The sequence below is a fragment of the Aquarana catesbeiana genome, linkage group LG03 (genome assembly GCF_042186555.1).
Source record: "Aquarana catesbeiana isolate 2022-GZ linkage group LG03, ASM4218655v1, whole genome shotgun sequence".
Classification (NCBI taxonomy): domain Eukaryota; kingdom Metazoa; phylum Chordata; class Amphibia; order Anura; family Ranidae; genus Aquarana; species Aquarana catesbeiana.
Genome location: NC_133326.1, coordinates 697,273,081 through 697,296,609, shown reverse-complemented (window position 1 = coordinate 697,296,609; position 23,529 = coordinate 697,273,081). Strand labels below are relative to the sequence as shown.

The window sequence follows — 23,529 nt, the reverse complement described above, 5'->3', positions numbered from 1 at the left end:
CGCCAGCAGGAGGAAGGGACTGAAGGATATATTTTGTGGAGAAGCTTGGGCACTCTATACCAACGGGTCATTATCTTAAACCCAACCTCCTGGAACCTGTTCGCCATTGAGGAGCGGTGTGCAAAGTATAAGATTCGTTCTCTCTCCTCCTCCGAGAAGGGTCGACTCAGATCATTCTCCCATTTCCGTATATAATGAGGAACAAAGCCGTCCTGGGGGTCGACTAGAAACCCATACATTAAGGACAGTAGATGGCGGAGGGGAGTAGGATCCAGGTAGAGCCTCTCAAAAGCAGACGAGGAATGACTATTGGATGGCACGAACTGTGAGGAGGTAAGGAAATGTCTGATCTGTGTTGCTCTCCATCTATCTAAAGGTGGCGATAACATTGCTTGTATTTCCTCGATGGTACACCAACGACCCTCGTGATGGAAGTCTTGAAACCTAAATCTGTTGATCGTCAGAAATTCCCTAAACCTCCTCCCCGATAGACTACATGGGAACTCCTGAGCGCCAACCACCGGTGACAAAGGTGAGGGACTATGGGAAACCAACGTGACACAACCCGTTTTTATCGCCACCGACACGGTAGTTCCAATCAAAGGGTGGGATTTCAGGGGTACTGGCAAGGCAGAAGTCTGCCACAACAAAGTTGGGAGCGGGAGAGGTGTCAACGCCTGCTCCACCCCCACCCACTCCTTCTCTGAGGCATGTTTGGCCCAGTCCAGGGCTCTAGTTAAATGAACCGCCTGGTAGTATTTGAACGGGTCTGGAAACCCCAAACCGCCCTGGTCTTTTGGTAAGGACAAAATATGATGAGACAATCTTTTAACTTTATAGCCCCATAGAAAATTCAAAAATTCCCCTCTGACAGAGCGAAGGAAATGTTTTGGGATCGTTATTGGCAATGTTTGAAGGAGATATAATAATTTTGGCAGAACTGCCATCTTTAAAATACTATTCCTTCCGAACCAGGAAAATGTATTCTTGTGCCAGCGTTGGAGATCCAGACGTAGAGAGGTAAGCCAGGGGACGTAATTCTCTTGGAAGACTGCTGCTAGTGAGGGGGTAAGATAAACGCCCAGATATTTCATTTTATGGCGAGCCCATGAGAAGGGGAAATTCTGTTGAATTATATTGAGGGTCTCCTTGGGTAAATTAATGTTTAAAGCCTCAGATTTGTGCACATTAATTTTATAGTTAGAGAGAGCAGAATATATCTTGAGCGCCTGTAATAAATTGGGGATAGAGGTGACGGGACTTGTCACAAAAAATAATAAATCATCGGCGTAGGCCGCAACTTTATGCTGTGTGTTGCCGGTGCTGACGCCCTTTATATTTTGATCATTCCTAATGTGAGCTAGCAGGGGTTCTAATACCAATATGAAAATTAGAGGTGACAGTGGGCATCCCTGTCTTGTCCCATTACTCAAGGGAAAGGGGGCTGAGATTGCTTCATTGGCTCGGACTGCTGCTGAGGGTTGGGAGTAAATTGCCTCTATCCATTGACACATATGGGGCCCTAGGCCAAGGTGTTTCAACGTGCGTTTCATAAAGAGCCAGTTGACCCGGTCGAAGGCTTTCTCCGCGTCAGCTGAAATCAGCAACATTGGAGTTTTCCTGGACCGGGTCAAGTGGATAAGGTTCAAGGCCCTAATCGTATCGTCCCTGGCTTCCCTGGTTGGGACAAAGCCTACTTGGTCATAGTGGATTAATTTGGGGACAAAGGAGATCAGACGGTTGGCTAATATTTTTGTAAATATCTTGAGATCCGTATTCAATAAAGATATTGGGCGGTAATTTGCACAGTCTGTCGCATCTCTACCCTCTTTAGGAATCAGAACTATGTGGGCAAATAAGGAGTCCCTTGGGAGTGGGGTCCCATCCAGGAGCGCATTGTAGGCCTGCACAAAACGCGGTACCAAAAGCGATGCAAACGTCTGGTAGTAAAGCAAGGGGAAACCATCGGGTCCCGGTGTCTTGCGCAGTTCCATACCTTTGATGGCTTTGAGCACTTCTTGTTCTGTAATATGGCCTTCCATTTCTTCCCTCTCCTGAGACGTCAATGTGGGAACACCTGAAGTGAGCAGGTATTCATCTATTAACGAGTTGTGAGTCTGTGATGTAGACTCTGTTACCGTAGGGGTCAGATTATAAAGTTTCTCGTAATAGCTGCGAAAGCAGTTGGCAATCTCTTGTGATTTAAAGATTTTTTGGCCCGACGGGGACGTCAGAGAGGGGATATAGGAACGTGCCTTGGTATCATGTAGAGCACGGGCTAGGGGTCTGCCAGGTTTACCACCGAATTCATAGAATTGTCTCCGTGAGTACATAAATTTGGTTTTTGCTTTAGCCATCAGGAGAGAATTCAGGGAGTCACGTAAATTTTGTAGATCTACGGCTACGTCACGGGCTAGAGATAGTTTATGTTGCTTTTCTAGGACCCCAATGCGCTCCAAGAGAGAGTCCACCTCCCTCCGACTGTCTTTCTTAACTTTAGCTCCCAATTTTATAAGTACTCCCCTGACTACGCATTTGTGCGCCTCCCATAACAAGCAAGGCGAGGACACCGAAGCTGTATTGGTTGCAAAGTAAGCCTTAATTTCTTCCTCCACTATTTTTGCATATGGTGGTTTCTGGATCAAGCTCTCATTTAACCGCCAAGACCCTGGTTGATGTGGCCGCCCCTCTCCTAACATGAGTGTCAGTGAAATTGGTGCGTGATCTGAGATTGATCTCACCCCTATACTGCTGGAAGACACTAAAGGAAGGGCCGAATGGTGTATTAGAAAGTAATCCAGTCTCGAGTAGGAGTTATGAGGGGACGAAAAAAAGGTATAATCCCTAGTGTCGCTGTGTGTAATCCTCCACGCGTCCACCAAGTGAACAGCTGACAGGGCTTTCTTAATCCGACGCAGGGCCGCGTACGACAGATGCGAGGAACCCGTGGAAGTGTCCAGCAGAGGATCCAAGGCTACATTTAGGTCTCCTCCCAAAATCACCTGTCCCTCTGCAAAGTCAGTCAGTTTGTCTAGACAGTCTTCAATAAAACCCACCTGGCCTATATTAGGGGCGTAGATGTTGGCTAGGGTAACAACTTGCCCATAGATAGATCCCTTCACAAAGAGGTAGCGTCCCAGTTTGTCACTGAAGACAGCTGACAACGACCAAGCCACATTTTTAGAGATAAGGACACTTACCCCTCGAGATTTAGAGTCTGGGGAGCAGCTGTGGTAGACAAAAGGGTACCTGAAGTTCCCGAATCTTGGGGGTTTTGAAGCTTTAAAATGAGTCTCCTGGAGGAAGGCTACGTGGACACGATTTCTCCAAATCTCACCTAGCACCTGCGACCTCTTCTCTGGGATATTCAGCCCATGAGCATTCAGGGAGAACAAATTAACTTTTGGCATTGTGATGAACGAAATGTTCCCTGAAAGAAAAAAAAAAAAAAAAAAAAAAAAAAAAAGGGGGGGGGGGGAGGGGAAAGGAAGGGGAGGAGGGAGGAGAGAGAGATGAGAATGAAAAGGAGAAAGAAAGAGAAAGAGTAGAGGAAGGATAGAAAGATAAGTAAGTAAACCACCTGTTGGGAAAACTTCCTCAAGGGTGGTAGCACAAATTTACAACACTAAATGCACTTGTATCAGAAAGTTCTGTTAAACACAAAACTAATATATGGTCTCCACCTAGAAATTCGGGTGGAGAGCGGGCCTATGTGGGGGAAGTGTTGACCGTGGCGAACCCAACAGCACACACGGGCCACCCCGGGCCAATATGTAGTAACACTAAGTCACGGTGACCATAAAACATTGCAATCTGACTGGGGTCTGAAGCTGACCACTGAACTACTCCCCGTCGACATAAATGTGAGGAATATAAAAGAAACTGAGTACTCCGTTATTTGGGGACTGGCAGGATCTCTGGGACCCAGACGCCAACCGATTGAAAGGGAAAGAGTCCACGGTTGTCATATATGATGCAGGGAGCAGTGCAATGGCCGCTGTAGCTGGATAACCTGAAGAAAAACGGAACAAACAAAGCAAAAAAAAAAAAAAAAAAAGGAAAAACAAAAACAAAACCCCCCATACATCAGAAAACAGCTTAATGAATTTGTAACTTTAACGAGTTATGGAATGATCCCAAAACTTCCCTAATCAAGACACATAACCAGGAGGACTAGGGTAAAAGGGACCAGTCCTTATGAGCATCCCTCTGACAGAGGAGCCCGGAAGACAATGAGTTGGAAACAGAAAACAAAGCTACCCCATGTTAACTAAATGACATATAGGACCTGCCCATCCCTCCATTTAGACATATGACGCTGGTTCTTTGTGTAACTTGGCCTGTAAGGTTAAATTTAGCTAGGATGTAGCCAGCGGAATCAAAGAATCATGTCCGAGGGATTCAGGCTGTAAATAAGACCGTGCAAGGTCATCCTGGAAAGATCACGGGGCACCAGATAATTGTCACAGTTCCGGGTCCGATGGATGGATGTGAGCCTGACCAGAGACCGCACCACTGGAACGAGATCTTCTGCGCCTTTGGGGTAGGGGGTTGGATATCTGTGGAGCCGGGTCCTCTAGCAGGGCATCCAACCAATTGGGTACGGGGATTGGGTCAGAACCCAAGAACAAAAAGAGCTCAGGGAGTTGGTCCGGTGACTTCAAGATGAATTGGCGATTTTCCTTCTTCACTTGCACATGAAATGGGAAGCCCCAGGTATATGTAGCTCCAGATTCACGTATAGCAGCTAGGAGGGGTCTAACTGCCCTGCGCATCCCTAGGGTAGCACGGGACAAATCTGGCAGGAGTTGAATAGAAGCGCCGTCAAAGTCAATAGGACCCCTGTGCCAAGCCTTCCGAAGGATCAGATCTTTCACTTTATAGTAATGGACGCGACACAAAACATCCCTTGGGCGTCCGCTAGCAGGTGTCACGCCAGGAGACACTCTGTGTACTCTGTCCAACTCAATTTCTGTGGACGGAGCTCTATCGAGATAGGAGTTAAAAATGGACGTAATAGTTACCGCAAGGTCCCCAGGAGCCGTAGCTTCCGGCAAGCCCCGAATCCTAATGTTATTCCTCCTGCTCCTATTCTCGATGTCCTCTGACCTCAGACGAACTTGGAGGAGTTGGGATCTATGGTGGGACACTATGGATTCCAAAGCCGTAATGCGGGACTCCTGTGAAGCTTGATCAGAGGCAATAGTAGTGACCCTGTTATCAGTGTGGGTAACTTGAGCCCGAAGATCCTCCACTTCTCTCTTGAGGGAGGATTCAATATGTTGAGCCCAGCCATCCAGCTCCTGTCTGGTAGGGAGAGTGGCTAAGCTGTGTTGGATCTGCTTCAGGGCTTCTAAAGGGAGTAAATCTACAGCATCGTGCCTGTCATCAGCGGTGGCATGTGAGGGAGACAGACTTAGGTTTGGTGAGGGGATCGGAGAGCAGTCTCTCACCTCATCTGCGGGAGCCCCTGGTGACACAGTAAGGCTTGATCGTGGGGAAGGTCTGTTCGCCGCTGCATGGCCTGTGGTCGGAGGTGCCGGCGCCATGTTGGTTGCGGCCGACTCCACGAGGGCCTGAGCTTCTGGGTCCCGGGAGCCAAAGTAGCGGGTGATTACCGCCGGTGTTCGGGGCCGCGGGACGCTCTGGGACCTCCTCCTTCTGGGCATCAGTCGGGTGACTGTCTCAGCAAGAAAAACGGCCACGGGGATAGCTCCGTGTGTCGGGAGCTCAGGATTCAGCGTCCGGACTCCGCCATGGTCAGCCACGCCCCCCTAGAACTCAATTTTAATGCAGCCTACATATCATTTCAAGATAATCCATCTCAGAGTACAAAATCTCATCTGGAAAAATCTAGATTGGAATACGATCTATTTCTCACTGAGTCAGTTGATAAATCCCTCAAACGCTCCAAACACAATTTCTACATGAATACAAACAAACCAGGTACATATTTGGCTCGGGCATTAAATTCAACTAACAAATCTTTCAAACCAATACGTTTGAAACTATCAAAAAATGTTTATACTTGTAATCCAGTTAAAATAGTCCATAAATTTCACTCACATCTCGCAACTTTATACAAGACAAACAATGAATTTAATCCTACAGAGGCTGAATCCTTCTTCTCAAAAATAACCTTACCTGAGTTGTCTCAGAATCAAAAAAGCAGTTTGGATGAGCCTATAACTATAGATGAAGTTGCTAACGCCATAAAAGAACTAAAACTTAACAAAAGACCAGGCCCAGACGGCTACTCGGCTTTATACTATAAAACATTCTCAGAAATACTCTCTCCCATTCTCACTGAAACTTTTAACAAACTTCTAGAAGGACATTCTTTTCGGCAAGAAACACTAATGGCAATTGTTTGTATGATCCCAAAACCCCTTTCTGATGATACTTCCTGTGTGAATTATCGGCCTATCTCTCTGTTAAACCTTGATATTAAATTATTAGCAAAAATAATAGCAAAATGCCTCAATAGCATTATAGGAAAATTAATACATAGAGATCAAGTAGGCTTCATGCCAAATAGACAGGCAGGCGATAATATACGCAGGGCAGTGTTATTGGCACATATTGCTAAAAAACGGAAAATCCCTTTATGTTTTCTATCTCTCGATGTTAAGAGGGCATTTGACACAGTATCCTGGCAATATATGCAATATTCATTACAAAAATGGGGTTTTGGACCCCACTTATTAACATGGATCAAAGCATTATATAATAAACCCAAAGCCTATATAAAATACGCTGGATACAAATCTGATGCCTTTAATATCGAAAGAGGTACCCGACAGGGTTGCCCATTATCTCCCTTATTATTTGCCCTTATACTCAAACCCATGGCCCAATACATCAGAACAAACCAAACTATAACTGACATTGAAGTAGGAGGTATTACACACAAATTATGTATATTTGCAGACGATATATTAATTTTTCTATCATCACCACAGGTCTCTGGTCCTAACTTAATACCAGCTCTTGATGGATTTGCAGCCCTATCCGGCCTTATGATTAATCCTAAGAAATGCCTAGTGCTTAATATTTCATTCACAAACATGGAATTGATCCCGGCTAGGGCTGCACTCCCATTCACATGGGCAGAAAAATCAATCCCATATCTTGGAATTCATTTAACAGCATCTCATTCTGAATTATTCTCAACCAATTATCCTCCTGTATTAAGACAGATCACAAATCTAATAAAACAATGGTCGCAACTTCCTTTATCCTGGATAGGGAATATTAATGCAATCAAAATGACTATTCTACCCAAATTGCTTTATCTATTCAGAGTCCTCCCTATTCCAATTCCTTCCTATTTTTTGAGAATAGTACAAAAAAGAGCAACTTCATTTATATGGGGCTCTTCTAAACCACGTATACCTATACACACACTACATCTTCCCAAAAATAAAGGAGGCCTGGGATACCCTAATTTTACTAACTACTACAGAGCAGCACATTTGGCCAGTCTGTCCAAATACCATGCAAAACAGGAAATCCCATTATGGGTATTTATAGAGGCTTCAGAAAATGACCCTCTATTAATATCAAACTTGTTATGGCTTGATCCTAAAGACCGCTTTAAAATTCATAATCCCATAACTAAACACTTCTTATCTCTCTGGGATAAACTAAAAACCAAATATCACTTACAATCTCCACACAATCCTCTCCTTTCTTTGATCAGAAATCCGGCCTTTTATCCGGCATGGATCTACCCAAATTCTTTTAAAGCTTGGACAACATCAGGCATTCAGACACTAAATGACTTCATAGCATCTAAATCATTCCTTTCATTCCCATCGCTTAGAGAAAAATATGATCTACCAAACTCTGAGATATTTAGATATCTCCAAATCAAAAATTTCTATACACCATTCCTAAAGGGGATACAACATTATCCCAATTATCCATTTTTGAATCAATCTGTACAAAAGATCCATTTGCTAAAGGTACAATTTCATCACTTTATAATCAATTATATGGAGTAGTAAATCTTAATATACCCTCTTAAGTTCAGAGGTGGGAGGAGGACCTGGGACGAACTTTAGAAGACACGGACTGGTCTAACATATGGCTCACATCTAAGTCATCCTCACCCAACATCTTAGCACTGGAGACAAATTATAAAGTCCTAACTCGCTGGTACCTTGTACCCGCTAGAGTGGCAAAATATTCACCTAATACCTCAGCTCTTTGTTTTCGAGGATGCCCAGAAATAGGCACACATTTACACATATGGTGGACGTGCCCAGTAATCCAAACCTTCTGGAAGGAAGTCTTCGTGATTGCATCTAAAATATTTAAAAAATAATACAACCAGATCCATATATAACTTTACTTAATCTAAAACCGGAATGGTTAACACTCTCTCAATTCAAACTTATGATCCAACTAATAACGGCTGCAAAACAAACAGTGGCCAAAGCATGGAAATCTCCTACGTTGGTACTAGCAGAAACAATTCACAGAATGAATAATACAATGTCACATGCTAAGATGGTAGCCATCGATCAAAATCAAATTCCAAAATTTGAAAAACTTTGGCATCCTTGGATAAAACAACAGTTCCTGTCAAATTTCAATGACTCTGTCCTGTTGCCATGGTAACAGATTAAATGACTTACAGAGACACCCATTCTAAGGCTTCAAAGAGAACTAAAAAGAATAATAAACTGACGAGCGGGACAACCTTGTGGACCATACCTCTGCCTTTCTACCCTTTTTCTTCTTTCTCTTTCCTTTTCTCCACCTTACGATTAAAGCTCATTATCAGAATTTATTTGACCTATATACACTCTACCTGTAAACAATATATATAGTAGGTATAAATCATTTAAATACCTACAAAAGTAACTAAGGAAATGATATATATCTTTAATTTAGGTTTACGTGAACCCAATGTTTAATATTTGAAATTTCATGATATTTACCTATATAATCCCTACTGTAAAACAATGAGCTTACTTTATAGATCCTTGTAAACTTACTTTATGTATCTTTATAATATTGTATACTCAATAAACTTATTTTGACAAGGAAAAAAAAAAAAAAAAAGAAAAATTGCTGCGCAAATACTGTGTGAGATAAAAAGTTGCAATGACCGCCATTTTATTCTCTAGGGTCTCTGCTAAGAAAAACACATATAATGTTTAGGGGTTCTGTGTCATTTTCTAGCAAAAAAATTATGATTTTTACATGTAGGAGAGAAATGTCAGAATTGGCCTGGTAGGCAAGTGGCGATAATCACTCCTGCAAACACATAAACTATAAGTAAAGGTGTTGACACCAACAACCATCAAATATTGAATATAAAGTGAATCAAACATAATAACGTCCCATACACAATATACATGTAAAATTCAAACTGAGAAGTCCAATGTGACAATACCCAACACCAAATACAAATACTTTTTAAAACATAGAATAAAGTTCTTCTAAATGGACGTGTCTTCAAAAACGCTTCACCACGAGTGCTCAGGAGGTAGATGACAACTCACCAAAGGTGTTTGACCTCTTTTTACAGTAGGTCATAATGCGCTATTTGGAAAAATCTGATGGATTCCTGGGTTTGCACCTCTCCACTCTAAAACTCCCCCCGGACAAGGCTGAGGATATGGGAGCAGACTCCACCAGGGACACAAAGAAGAACTTTATGGTGTAGTATGTGTAGCACTGACCCCCGAAGGAGCTGCCGATATTTTGATTGGGCCTGTACCAGTAGTGTAACTAGAAAGATCAGGGCCCCGGTGCAAGAAATCATGAAGGGCCCCCCCGAAAAGCATGATTTTGATACTATATTTTTTTCCACTGGTACTGGACGGGGGGTGGTACTGGAGAGGGGGGTTGTGGTACTGAAGGGGGGTGGTACTGGTGGGGGGTGGTGATGGTACTGGAGGGGGGTGGTACTGGAGGAGGGGGGTGGTGGTATTGGAGGGGGGGTTGTACTGGAGGGGGGGTGGTACTGGAGGGGGTGGTGGTGGCACTGGAGGGGGGTGGTACTGGAGGGGGGTGGTGGTGGTACTGGAAGGGTGGTGGTGGTATTGGAGGGGGGGTGGTACTGGAGGGGGGTGGTGGTGGTACTGGAGGGGGGTGGTACTGGAGGGGAGGTGGTACTGGAGGGGGGTGGTACTGGAGGGGGGTGGTGGTGGTATTGGTGGGGTGGTACTGGAGGGGGTGGTGGTGGTACTGGAGGGGTGGTGGTACTGGAGGGGGATGGTGGTGGTACTGGAGGAGGGTGGTGGTGGTATTGGAGGGGGGTAGTACTGGAGGGGGGTGGTGGTGGTACTGGAGGGGGATGGTGGTGGTACTGGAGGGGGATGGTGGTGGTATTGGAGGGGGGTGACGGTGGTACTGGAGGGGAGTGGTACTGGAGGGGGATGGTGGTGGTACTGGTGGGGGTGGTGGTGGTATTGGAGGGGGGTGGTGCTACTGGAGGGGGTGGTGGTGGTACTGGAGGGGGATGGTGGTGGTACTGGAGGGGGGTGGTGGTGGTACTGGAGCGGGGTGGTGGTGGTACTGGAGGGGGGTGGTACTGGAGGGGGGTGGTACTGGGGTGGTGGTATTGGAGGGGGGTGGTACAGGAGGGGGGTGGTGGAGGTTGGGATCGAACGATTGCAGTGCAAATTGGTGACTTACCGCCAATCAATCAATCGATTCCCCTTCCTCAGAGATTATCCTTCATGTCACGGCGTTCCTCCTCCAGGAATCCCTTGCTTGCCTCAGGTCCTCAGGTAGGTACTCCACACACTGCGCAGAGGGGAGAGCTCCTCCCCCGCCTTCACTGGATTGGTTTGCTGAGTTTTTTCAGTGTCAGCCCCGCCTCCCTTACAGTCTCTCTGTTTCTGGATAGGCGGGGCGGAGCCCACAAACTCAATGCTTCTCTCTCACTGTCTCTCCCCTCGGTGTAGCGGGTGAAAACCCCCCTCCCCACGGCATGAACCCGATAGTGAGACTGACACACACCTCGGACGGTCAGGTGGGCCCCTCACGCGGCGGGCGGGTGGCCGGTGGGCCCCCTGAAGTGGCGGAGAACTACAGGGCCCAGTCGCACCTGTGACTGTTGCGACCCTTATAATTCCACCACTGGCCTGTACTCTGCCCTCACACCCCCTATAACTTTGCTCAATCCCCTTGACACAGCTGTGGTGCAGTGTTAGTGTGAAGCTAATAGTGAAGGATAACCCCACAATATGCAATATAACAATAGTATACCTTTGTTATTACCTGGGTATCCGATGTTCCACCTGCTGAAAAAGGAACAACACTCCATACCAATTGTACTTAACCAGGAACGTATTTTTACTGGAACTGGTATAAAATAGTAATTACAGTATTTGCACTGTCACACAAACGTAATACAACAGCCCAATAGGTATTCACAACAAGGTTGTCTTAACTGACCCCTGGAAGTGCGTCTTCAAGTGGGACTAATGCTCAGAGCACAAACGCCTTAACTCTGGGTAGCTTCCCACTTCCAGCATGCTCTGGTAACCATATTCTTATCATGAATAGGATGCAAGGCCTTGCAATGAGAGATGCAGTCCTTTTGGTCTTCTGTCTTCTGCTAGCTATTTATGTGGTACTAATTGTAATCCAACAGTTGAACAAACCAGGATTAAATGAAAGTGGATGTTAGAACTATTCTTGTAGTGCAGTACACCTGCAACTGCCTCCGATGCGGTTTAGCTTGAATAACACAGAGTCATTAGTACAGTGAAGAATAGGCTTGAGGCCTGTTTAAACTCAGTCTAAATAAGATCTTCTCTGTGGGACTACAGGTCCCAGCAATGCTGTGTTATAGTCTAAGTGTGAAAAGGTGTGGTACAAACATTCTGGGCATCAGCCCTCTCACCAATCTAGGTCCGGACAGATGGATGCCTCCTCTCTACAGTATCTCAGTTCGTTCACTGCGGCTCGCTCCCGACATCCTCTTCGCCGCTCAGCCTGGCCGTTGATTGGTCACAGTGGATGGATTGAAAGCAGCACAGCCATTGGCTCGCGCTGCTGTCAATCACATCCAAATGACGCGGCGTGCTGGGGGCGGGTTAGAGTGGTACAGTGAGCGGCTATGGCCGCCGGCTGTATCACGGGAGCGTGCCCGCAAGCAATCAACACCATGCGAGGGAGCTCGCATGAAAGTGTTGAGTCCTTGCTGGGGGTGAGCCGAGACAGCAGCCAAGGGACTCCAGAAGACCAGGTTTGGGGCCACTCTGTGCAAAACAAACTGCACAGTGGAGGTAAGTATAACATGTTTGTTATTTAAAAAAACAATAGAAAAAAATCACGAGGATGTTAACTGTAAACGCATAATTGTAATGACTGCATCTAAAAAGACTTGAAGCTTTTTGAGGAGTTCACTCCACATCTTCAGAAAAAGATGCAGGGTACGTATCTGCAAAAAACATATAGGTACCAATGTGGTTTGATGGTTAAATGAAGAAAACAGTTGAGAAAGAAAAAATAAGGGAGAAAAAGTATCCATCTCTAAGTTACTTTAAAGTCAGCTTCAGGTTCAAAATGTGGCGGGGGTGTGTGTCTGTCTGTGGCAGTGGCCCTTGGAAATCCAATGCACAAACGTACAAACCCCCAGTAGGATATAGGCCTTTGCGTCATAATGATTATTAAAGAAGGTGACAGCTCCAGTGAATTTCTATGGAAGGTATAAAGTTGTGTAAATAAATATGGTAGATGGTGCTGTATGCTTGAGTATCAAAAACCTATGACTATAGGTGGAATGGAGAAAGTAGAAAACATATAGGGAAAAAGAGTAGAAGGGAACCACAGTCTAATGCCCTGTACACACGATAGGATTTCCCGACATCAAAATCCATGTTTTTTTCTCGACGGATGTTGGCTCAAACTCGTCTTGCATACACACAGTCACACAAATCTTGTTGGAAATTCTGAACATCAAGAACATGGTGATGTACAACACGAACGACGAGCCGAGAAAATTGAAGTTTAATAGCCAGTGCGGCTCTTCTGCTTGATTCCGAGCATGCGTGGAACTTTGTGTGTCGGAATTGTGTACACACGATCGGAATTTATGACAACAGATTTTGTTGTCAGAAAATTTGAGATTCAAATCTCAAATTTTTTGTCGGAAATTCAGATGTAAAATGTCCGATGGAGCCTACACACGGTCGGAACAACAAGCTCCCATCGAACATTTTCTGAAAAAAGGGGGTGACTCAGAGGGTTGGATGTGTCATTGCCATCATCCCTTTGAAGACTGAAAGCAAATCTATACCTCAATATGGGATTTTAAGGGCAATGCAGTAGACAGAGGATTGTATTAAAATATAAAAATAATTTATTGATACACAAAAATTGATATTTAAACGACATACAAAAATACAAAAAATACAAAGGGCATAATCAAGATAGTATAATTAGAAAACCATCAGAAAATGGAATAAAAGTAACCAAGGAGTTAAAGCTCCTGCATCGTGATGCATCTTGCTACAAGATACGAACACCGCCTGGAATGATGAGATGGCGTCAAGTAGCGATTATCCAACGCGTTTCAACTTTATAGCAAAAAGTCTTCCTCAGGGAAAGATTGCATCACGTTGTTCTCTGTAAAGATGCAGAAAATTGCATTCCCAGTACTATAGGGGGGTTTTGATAATCATTGCCCATACACTCCAGTATCCTCTACAGGACGGCATGGTGTATTTTGTAAGAAAACCAATAATAGGCAGCCAGTCAAGTTTACTTCAGATGATGTAGTAGCGTGAGGGTCTTTAGAAAGGTTCGCAATCGTCTGTAGTGGTGAGCCCCAGCTGGAGTGTACCTCTCGGTACAAAGCCAAGTTAGGAATCCGACCGTGTGTACGGGGCATAAGTGTGGATTGAATACATATCAATGATAGCAGTAAACTTACACTGAGATATCACCAGCTACAGTAGGGACAATAAGGCAAAGAAAACACAATGATGAAGAGATCCATATAGAAGACAAGTTACCTGGTAACTAAACATGTGCACAACCAAATTTATTTTTATTTTTTTCATTTCATTATTTTTGTTTTGTTTTTTTTTCGTTTATCGAATTATTCTTTTTGATCGGTATTAGTTTCTTCGGATAATTCATAAATTCAGATGCATTCATATTCGGTATGTTCACTAACAGTGAACATATTGAATATGAAAGTTTGAAAGCAAATTCCAATACTGTACCTATAATTTAATAGTTTTTTATTATTATTATGATTATTTAATACTAATCATAATAATAATAATAATTAAAAAAACATAATAATAGTTAATAATTTAATGAAAATAGAAAATACGAAAAACGAAATTATCCCATTGTAATTGATTCGTTAAACTCGTAGGTTGAATCGTTTTTCGTTATTTCTGATTTTTGAATTTTCGTATTTTCGTTCTTTCTGATTTTCTGATTTAGAATTTTCAGGTTTTCATACGTTCGGATTTTCTGAAAATTTGTTTTCGTATGCATTCATCAAAAGAGTCTTTTGTTCATCCAGATGCTTCCGAACCTGCACATGTCTAATAGTAACAATATGATGCAGGTGTACTATACAAGGGAGAAGAAAAGGAGAGACTGTCTGATCCAACTGGATCCAGAGCCACCACCGCGGGTCACCCCCAGTGTCATGCTGGCATGGCCAATGGGAGAAGGCATAATCACCTGAGTGCCAGCCGCTGCATGGCAATTGCTGCCAAACAGCCTCCCTCATGAAACCAATGCTGATGTTTAAAGAAGGTGCGCCAGCCTAATGGCGCCCAAGGATTAAAGTCACGCATCCGGCGTGGGGTGTGGCACCGATGCGCAACATGTGGGCGCCCAGCCCAATCCCCGGTGCCCAAGAGGGGCGGAGGGGAAAAGTAACAACCAGCCAGCCCAACAAGGTGGAACCAGATGTGAATAAAGAGGGTAACCAAGCCATAATATAGAACAGAATACTAAACAAATATATGTGTGAACTCTAATTATCCTATACATTGCATGTTATCTGTGTGTGTATATATATATATATATGAACTGTGAAATGTCATCATGATATCTGTATATATACAAAATAATGAATGTGCCTGTCACGGAACGCCCCACACTCCGCTTGAGTGCTTCCGTCATATACCGCTTCCTAAGTTCTGGAACACGAGTCCAATGGATCTGGCCATAGGAACCCCAAGAACTAGACAACACCAGTCTTGGAGTACATCAGAACTGCCTTTTATTTTGAGATTTCACAGACCTTTATACAGCAGGGATGACTGAAAGCTAACCTAATTAACATGAGCTAATTTACTACAAAATGTACCCAGACCAGATGACAGACTTGTAGGCACCGAGCTTCACACATTAATATAAACACAATAGCTGGAGCTAATTACAACTAACAATACAAACAACAATCTCCCCCCTCCTCAGCCCAGACCATTCGTCTATTAGCCAGTGCTGGTGGCTAATGTGATCAGCTCTCTCAATTAACATAAACAACAATGGGTGAAAAGACTCTTAGAGCCACACTAAACACATTATAGCAGAATTGATGACATTAGCATTTAACAGTACGAGTCCCAATGGTATAAATCAGTCACCATTCTAATATGGCATATAAAGGGTTCCAGAGTCTGTGTGTTTTGGGGGGACATGGAGCTGAATCCATAGTAACATCAACCCCAGGGTCCCCAGGCATACAGCTCACAGAGAGCACCATTCCCCCAAATGCTAGGGCCCATAATCGGTGGGCAACAGGCTTGCATACAGTCCTCTCCAACAGCCTCCGTCCCGGCCAGGTCCGTGACATTTCTCCCCTTTCGGCAGGAGACTAACACAGGAGGAGACCCCAGACGGGTTGACTCCGAAGTTAGTAAACAGCTCCAGTCCTCTACTGCCTGTACCCACACCGTACCCCAAATAAATTATTCCAAACAGAGTATCACTCACCCAGCCAACCTCTCTGTCATGCTGTTGGGGATCGGGGCCCACTGCCCAGCATCCCTGGGGTATACAGGTGGAGACTGAAGTCCCATCCACCTTCACAGGAAATCCATCCTCTGTTAGTTGAGGGCAGAGTCCAGCAGTCCTCGGCCCTGTTGCCAGCCCTTCTGCTGGAAACTCCACACCATCTGTTCCGGCTAACTGTTGGAGAGGGAGGCCGACTGCCCCGCCTCCCTGGAACTCTGTAGTTGTTGCTGGTGCTGGGCAGAGGTTGGTAGCACTCTGCCCTGTTGCCAGCACTTCTGCTGGGGACTCCGCATCCTCTGCTCCAGCTAACTGTTGGGGCAGGCAGCTGGCTTCCTCCCCTCCCAAACTGTGTAGCTGCCATTGGGGAGGTGAGCCGGCTGCTTCCTTTTCCATTCCCTCATCTGGCTGCTGGGACGACATGTCGATGGTACTGTCTCCCAGGTACACGGATCTTTGCTGGGGAGGAAAGCCCACTTCCTCCACCCTGGCCAACTGTTGGGGAGGGACAACACACACCTCCTCTCCCTTCTCCCCCTGTATCTGCTGCTGGGAAGTGATTGCCATCTTCTCACCCTGAGCCTCCACAATTGCTGCAGATGTGGGGCAGAGGTCTTGGACCCTCTGTCCGGTTGCCAGCACTTCTGCTGGGGGTTTGCTAGGTGGTTCCTCCTCTACAGAAATGTCTATTAAATCCCCAGTCTCTGGAAGTGGTAAAAGTGTGGGACAGAGGTCTTGGACCCTCTGTTCAGTTACCAGATCTTCAGCTGGAGAAGTTTGTTTTAACTCCATAGATGCTGCTGGCAGAAAATCACATGTCCCTGTCAGTGTTGTGGGAGAAAGGCCGACTACCTCTTCTCTCAGGAAGGCCGAAGCCACTGTTGGTGCTGGGCAGAACACAGTGAACTTTGGCCCTGATAGCAGCTCTTCTGCTGGAGGCTCATCAGGTTGTTCTTCCTCAGCAGAAAAGTCTATCAAATCCCATGTCTCTGCAACTGATGTCGGGGAATAGGGGTTCACCATCTCCTGTCCATGGAACCCAGAAGATGTTATCATTTCTGGACAGAGGTTAGCAGAGCTCTGCCCTGTTGTCAGCACTTCAGGTTTGGGGACGGCAATCTCCGGATTTTCCACTGCCGATTCTCTGGCATGCTGCTGAACTTGTTCTAGCAGTTTCCTGTATGCCCTTTCCAGATGCTGTTCCTTCCTTAGCAAATGGTCCAGATCAGGTTTGAGCTCTGAGACCCCTGCAAGACCGAGCATAGACTCTCTATAGTCTCTCATGTCCTCAAGGTCAGGTTCCCCTTCATCGCCAAACATAAAAAGATCTGTAAGGTTCTCCCACAGCAATCCAGGGCCGCCAAAGTCATATCCCTCCGGAGAGCATTCTGTTGTCTCCCCTAAATATCCCTCCTCTGCGTGCCATTGCAGAGCCCGATATCGATTGTCCAGCTCTATCTCCTGCTGGACCAGCCTGTCCAACTCAGTCACCCATTGCTCCTGGGGCTGCTCTCCCAGGAATGCCATCCGCAATGCCCGTTGGTCACTGGCCCGTTGCTCTTGGGTTGGAAAGCACTTGCCCTGTTTTATACCAGCGAGACGGAGGGCTGCAATCCAGAGCTCCACCCGAATCAGCTGCCTGAGCTCCAGGTATTCATCCTCAGACACAGTCCTGGTGTACGTTGAAAGGATGATCCGCAGCAGCCCCGGGAATTCTGATGCCAGGTCCATATCTCCGCTGGGGTGACTGAAGTCTGCTATGCTGATCTTGGATCCAGTTGGAGGTTTGGATGTCCCAGACTTCAGACTTCAGGAAGCTTTCCCGCTGCTTGCCACCAATGTCACGGAACGCCCCACACTCCGCTTGAGTGCTTCCGTCATATACCGCTTCCTAAGTTCTGGAACACGAGTCCAATGGATCTGGCCATAGGAACCCCAAGAACTAGACAACACCAGTCTTGGAGTACATCAGAACTGCCTTTTATTTTGAGATTTCACAGACCTTTATACAGCAGGGATGACTGAAAGCTAACCTAATTAACATGAGCTAATTTACTACAAAATGTACCCAGACCAGATGACAGACTTGTAGGCACCGAGCTTCACACATTAATATAAACACAATAGCTGGAGCTAATTACAACTAACAATACAAACAACAATCTCCCCCCTCCTCAGCCCAGACCATTCGTCTATTAGCCAGTGCTGGTGGCTAATGTGATCAGCTCTCTCAATTAACATAAACAACAATGGGTGAAAAGACTCTTAGAGCCACACTAAACACATTATAGCAGAATTGATGACATTAGCATTTAACAGTACGAGTCCCAATGGTATAAATCAGTCACCATTCTAATATGGCATATAAAGGGTTCCAGAGTCTGTGTGTTTTGGGGGGACATGGAGCTGAATCCATAGTAACATCAACCCCAGGGTCCCCAGGCATACAGCTCACAGAGAGCACCATTCCCCCAAATGCTAGGGCCCATAATCGGTGGGCAACAGGCTTGCATACAGTCCTCTCCAACAGCCTCCGTCCCGGCCAGGTCCGTGACAGTGCCATCATGAATTTTACTACTTTATCAGCTATGTGTCAGGTGCTTCATTCAAAGTCCCAACCCCCTTCCTTTTATATTTCAGATAAAGTGATGGAGGTGCATGACTTCATTATGTCATAAGCCTCATTCAAAGTAGCCCCCCCTCCAAAAAAAAAACATATACCTACTTAGCAGATAACTTGAAACACTTTTTTTCACTTTTTTGTAAAGCTTCAGCACTTTCTGTACATCACAGAGATGCACCTCTTCACAGGCAGGACTAGGACACCCACTAGGCATGTTAATTAAAGGAATTTACATGCACCTGCATTGGTACATATTCCCCAGGGAAATTCCATTCTCCATGCTACTTTTGACACTCCTTGCCTATTAGTCCAGAAAATTGGCATATTAAATTGATAGGTTTAGTTCCTATTGAATTCAATGGGGTTCGACATCCCACCTTGTTTGAAGTTTGCTAAATCATGTTTGAACTGAACCAAGGGCAGTTCGACTTATCCCTTACATGCCATGACGCTGGGGTGAATTAATTCCATTACACTTAACAGGGAGTTATGCCATCCTAAACTGGCCAATGGAGATTGCTGAACCTGGAAGAAGACCAGACAAACATGTCAGATGACAGCTGTACGAGGAAGACTGCGTCATCCTAGCAAATGAGGGATTCCTTTGGTAAGTAAGTGTACCATGACATGCAGGATTGTTGTGCATACATTATGGCAAAAGATCATTTATTTGCAGATGGACTTCAGTGCCCCTTTAAATAACTACATTTTAATGATAAATTATTAACACTGTTAGAAATAAATACATCTAGTGGGATAGCAATCACAGTTCTTACCAAGAGTCTTTTTCGTCCCCAAAGGCCAATTCTATTAATACACATGAGTATTCCCATAATCTACAGAATGTTCTATAAAAGCTTTATACCACGCATTTCTGAATTGACTGAATGACTGACTCGAGAACTGAATCCAGTGAAATTCAAATTGCAAATGATGTCTTCAGATTTGGTTTACCAGATAGATGATGACAAGCAACACAGTGCGTAGATCAGACTTTTCCAGAGTGGGTTAGCATACTCTTAAATGTATTTTGCTCATGGTGCAACAAATATTATTGACACTTAAAGGCCATATTTATTTGTTTTAATAAAAAATTGCATTCAAAGGGCCGTGGTAGGTAAAAAAAAAACTGCAGAAAAACTGCAAAAATATTGGTTGGTGTGATTACCATCCCAGACCATTTACAACAGTCCGTAGGCCTGGCCATTTTTTAAAGGTTACCATCATTTTGTTTTTACATTTCAGAATCGCACATGTTTGGTATCTGTTTACTAGAAACAACCTCATCTTTTATTTTGTACAAAAATGTAGATTAAATTGTGTTTCTGGAAGAACAAGGCAAAAAAAAAATGGGTTTATGTGCACACAAAACATTTTATTGTACTTTTTTTCCGAAAAATATTGATTTTATAAATAGTTGTGCAAATATAGTACAACAAAATAATGCAAGTCCCCTTTTTATATTCTACAGGGCCTCTGCGTTCAGAAAATAGATAATGTTCAAGTTAATTTCTATCCAAAAAAATTCATATTTTCAACCTGTGTTCAAAATTATTAAAAATATAAGCTCCAGAAATGCAGTAGTTAACTGAAATATTTTTTTTTACATCTGTTTTCTATTAAACTAGAAATTATGTATGACAGGAATCAAACGCCAGTTTCTGAGATAATGCTCCTTGGATTCCCGAATATTCACAGGTTCAATAGTATACTATTTGTCCTGCTCCTTCTAATTTATTTAGTGACAATTAATGGAAATCTCTTGATCATCACTTTGGTAGCAAACACCAAGAAGCTCCAGTCTCCCATGTACTTCTTCCTCACCCAGCTGTCCATATCGGACATACTGCTGACAACAGATGTTGCCCCCAACACACTTGCCAATGTAATGAACGGGGGGATTGTTATGTCCCTTGTTGGTTGTATCACTCAGTTTTATGTCTTTGGTGCTTCTGAATCCTTAGAATGCTTTATATTAACTGTGATGGCTTATGACCGGTACCTGGCTATCTGCAATCCTCTCCGATATTCCTCAATAATGGACTATCCAATGTGTCTAAACTTGATTCTTCTTTCTTGGCTGTTGGGCTTTTCCTTTATATTAGTAACCACTATAATGATGTCTACCTTGGACTTCTGTGGGCCCCATATCATTGATCATTTCTTCTGTGATATGGAGCCCATTCTGGAACTATCTTGTTCAGATACATACACTGTTCACTTGGAGGCCCTCTTACTAAGTGTCCCTGTAATGGTACTCCCTCTAATGATAACGCTAACATCATACGGATGCATCGTTCAAGCTATCCTCAAAATTTCCTCCAATATTGGCAGACAGAAGTCGTTCTCAACTTGCAGTTCGCATCTGACTGTGGTTTGCATGTTTTATGGAACTCTTATTGGCATTTACATGCTTCCAAAAAACAATTCATCTTTAAATATAACTAAAGTGATTTCCCTGTTGTACACTGTGGTGACGCCAATGCTCAATCCTATCATATACAGTCTAAGAAATAAAGATATCAAAGAAGCTGCCAAAACCATATTATTGCCTATTAAATCCTACCATAAAACAAGGGCAGCAACATTGCCCGTTAGAAGGTAGGCCATGGCAAGGAAATTGTAACTACTCAAAAGTAGGGTTGGTTGTCATGTTTTAGAGGTTATTTAAAGTTTTTGTTTTTTGTTTTTCCATAGAATTTAGGATTACTTAAAGTGTATGTAATTTTTTTTGTTTTGGATAGAAAGTGAAAGAATTAGTGCTTAGAGTCTCACTTTTCATGCTTTCTGTTGGTCCTTGTGTCAATTGTCTCTGGTACAGAAAGCGATGGAAGATCCAATATTTTTGAGTTGATACAGAAATAAGAGGTGAGGGTAAATAATTTAACAGGGAAACTTGTTTGGTGAGAACTTTTAAAAAGGATATATCCAATATCCCCTTGCTTTGAGGTCATTGCTTACTGCCCGCAGTGTCTTTACCAGCAGATTAACCATTATGGCCCCTTTCACACAAACATTCTCATTGGGTCCGCTTGGACCATCCAAAGCTCTCTATGGAGTGGCAGATGTCAGCTGACACCCGCCGGCATCCGATCTGATCTGGGCCACCAAAAACAGAAAGGGGGATCCGTTCCCCATTGGTCAGGTGGATCGTATGAAAGTCGGATGGAAACGGACAGGCGGTCCATTTCCATCCAACCACCCCATAGAGGAGAGCAGGCTCTGTCTGTGTCTGCTCTGCATATCGGAGTGGACACGGACCTGTCATCCACCTGCTCAGCGGGGATCAGCGAAGAGATCTCCCGCTAAGCAGGTGGATCCACTGGACAGAGTCAGTCCCATGTAAAAGGGACCTTACTGTTATATATTGTGTAACATAAATTACTTTCATTACTTTAATCTATGCCTTAAAGAGGCTTACAGGTCACCAACATAGTCAAATTATTATTACTAATAATAATAATAATAATAATAATAATAACATTAACAGGCTAGTTTAACAGGCTAGTTTGTGCTCCAATGCAGCCCAATCCCTATGCTCTAATTCCCTTCCTAGAAGCCACTTAGCATGGTTTGTATTATTGGACAAGGACCCTCAGAAAAGCACAACGTCAAAATCCATAGTTTCCAGTATATTGGAGTTGCTAATCTAGTATCTCTGGGCAAAATTATTTTGAATGTCCTTAGTACACAAATTAAAATAGTCTGAGCCACACATATTATACCACAGTGAAAAAAATAAAAATAAAAATAAAAATAAAATCTCACAGTGTTTCAGTTAAAGGGCAATTCCACTTTTGTGGAAAAATATAAATAAATAAATACATTGAACATATACAATTGCAATACAAGTTATGTTTTAATTTAATGTATTATTAAACCCAAAAGCAAACATTCATTATATTGCAGCTTACAAATTTTTAGATGTGATGGCTGTATTTCTTTTCTTTTTTTAGGCTTTCTTTCGTCTATCTGGTGATCTCGCCAGTAAGTCTGTTGCTTTTCAAAAGAACATGCTGTCCTTTAGGTGTATCAGTTACAGGGATAATTAACAATCTTACAATCATCAGTTTTATTTGTTTATGCAAAACCTTTATAGCAAAAAATGCTTAAAAAAAAATAGCAAATAAAGAAAAAATAATATGGAGCTTAGAATTGTGACACTAATCATATTGTAATTGAATGATATTAAAATTACTTTTCCTTTTCAACGCCAATGTAATTTTCTGAGAATACATTGTAATATGGCCAGCTGGAGTTGTTCTGTACATAGAGTGTGTACTGACCACTCTCCAGAAACATTATTTCCTGCTTGTGTGATTGGCTCACTAATTTCCCAGAAGTCTGTCTAAGATACAAGTCAGATTTCAGGCATCCCCTGCAACAAAAATGTCATTTTTGGAGAGATACTTTCAATAGGAACACATCTAAAGGGATGCAGGCCCAGCAGATTTCCTCATTAGTGCCCTGCAGCTGCACACCTGACAGATAATTATGAAACTACTCCCATTAGACCCACTCAGAACAGAGGCACAGACAAACACACAGGGATTTCTTCTGAATAACAAAAGGTAGGAATCTGTAACAAAGTTTGTTATAATCCTTGCAATGTACAGAGATCACCCAGAGAGGAATGTTATTTTCTCAACAAAAGTGGAGTTTACACTTTAAGTGTGAGTAAATCTGCTAGTACATTTATCACTCCCCTCTTCCCCAGACTGACAATGATTCTTTCCAAAGGTGCCCCCTGTGCTCCTTCATCAAGAGTGGAAGGCACTCTGATACAGGAGGTGTGTTAATGGCCGGATCAGGTAAAAACAGAGGGGAAAAAAACCTACAAAAATTAGATGAATGCAGCCACCACATCTAAGGATACAGTCGCCACATCTATATTACATTTTTGGTTTTGGGTTTAATGCTACTTTAATGTTATTAACCCCTTCCCATATTGG

At 43.7% G+C, this 23,529-nt stretch overlaps 1 protein-coding gene across 1 annotated transcript; it reads left to right on the top strand.

Moving 5' to 3' along the window:
* Nucleotides 1–20,210: 20,210 nt before the first annotated feature.
* On the top strand, nucleotides 20,211–21,182 carry LOC141134286 (olfactory receptor 11L1-like). Its single transcript, XM_073623863.1, has one exon. It carries the CDS (start codon nucleotides 20,211–20,213, stop codon nucleotides 21,180–21,182), a length of 972 nt encoding a protein of 323 aa, XP_073479964.1.
* Nucleotides 21,183–23,529: the final 2,347 nt, after the last annotated feature.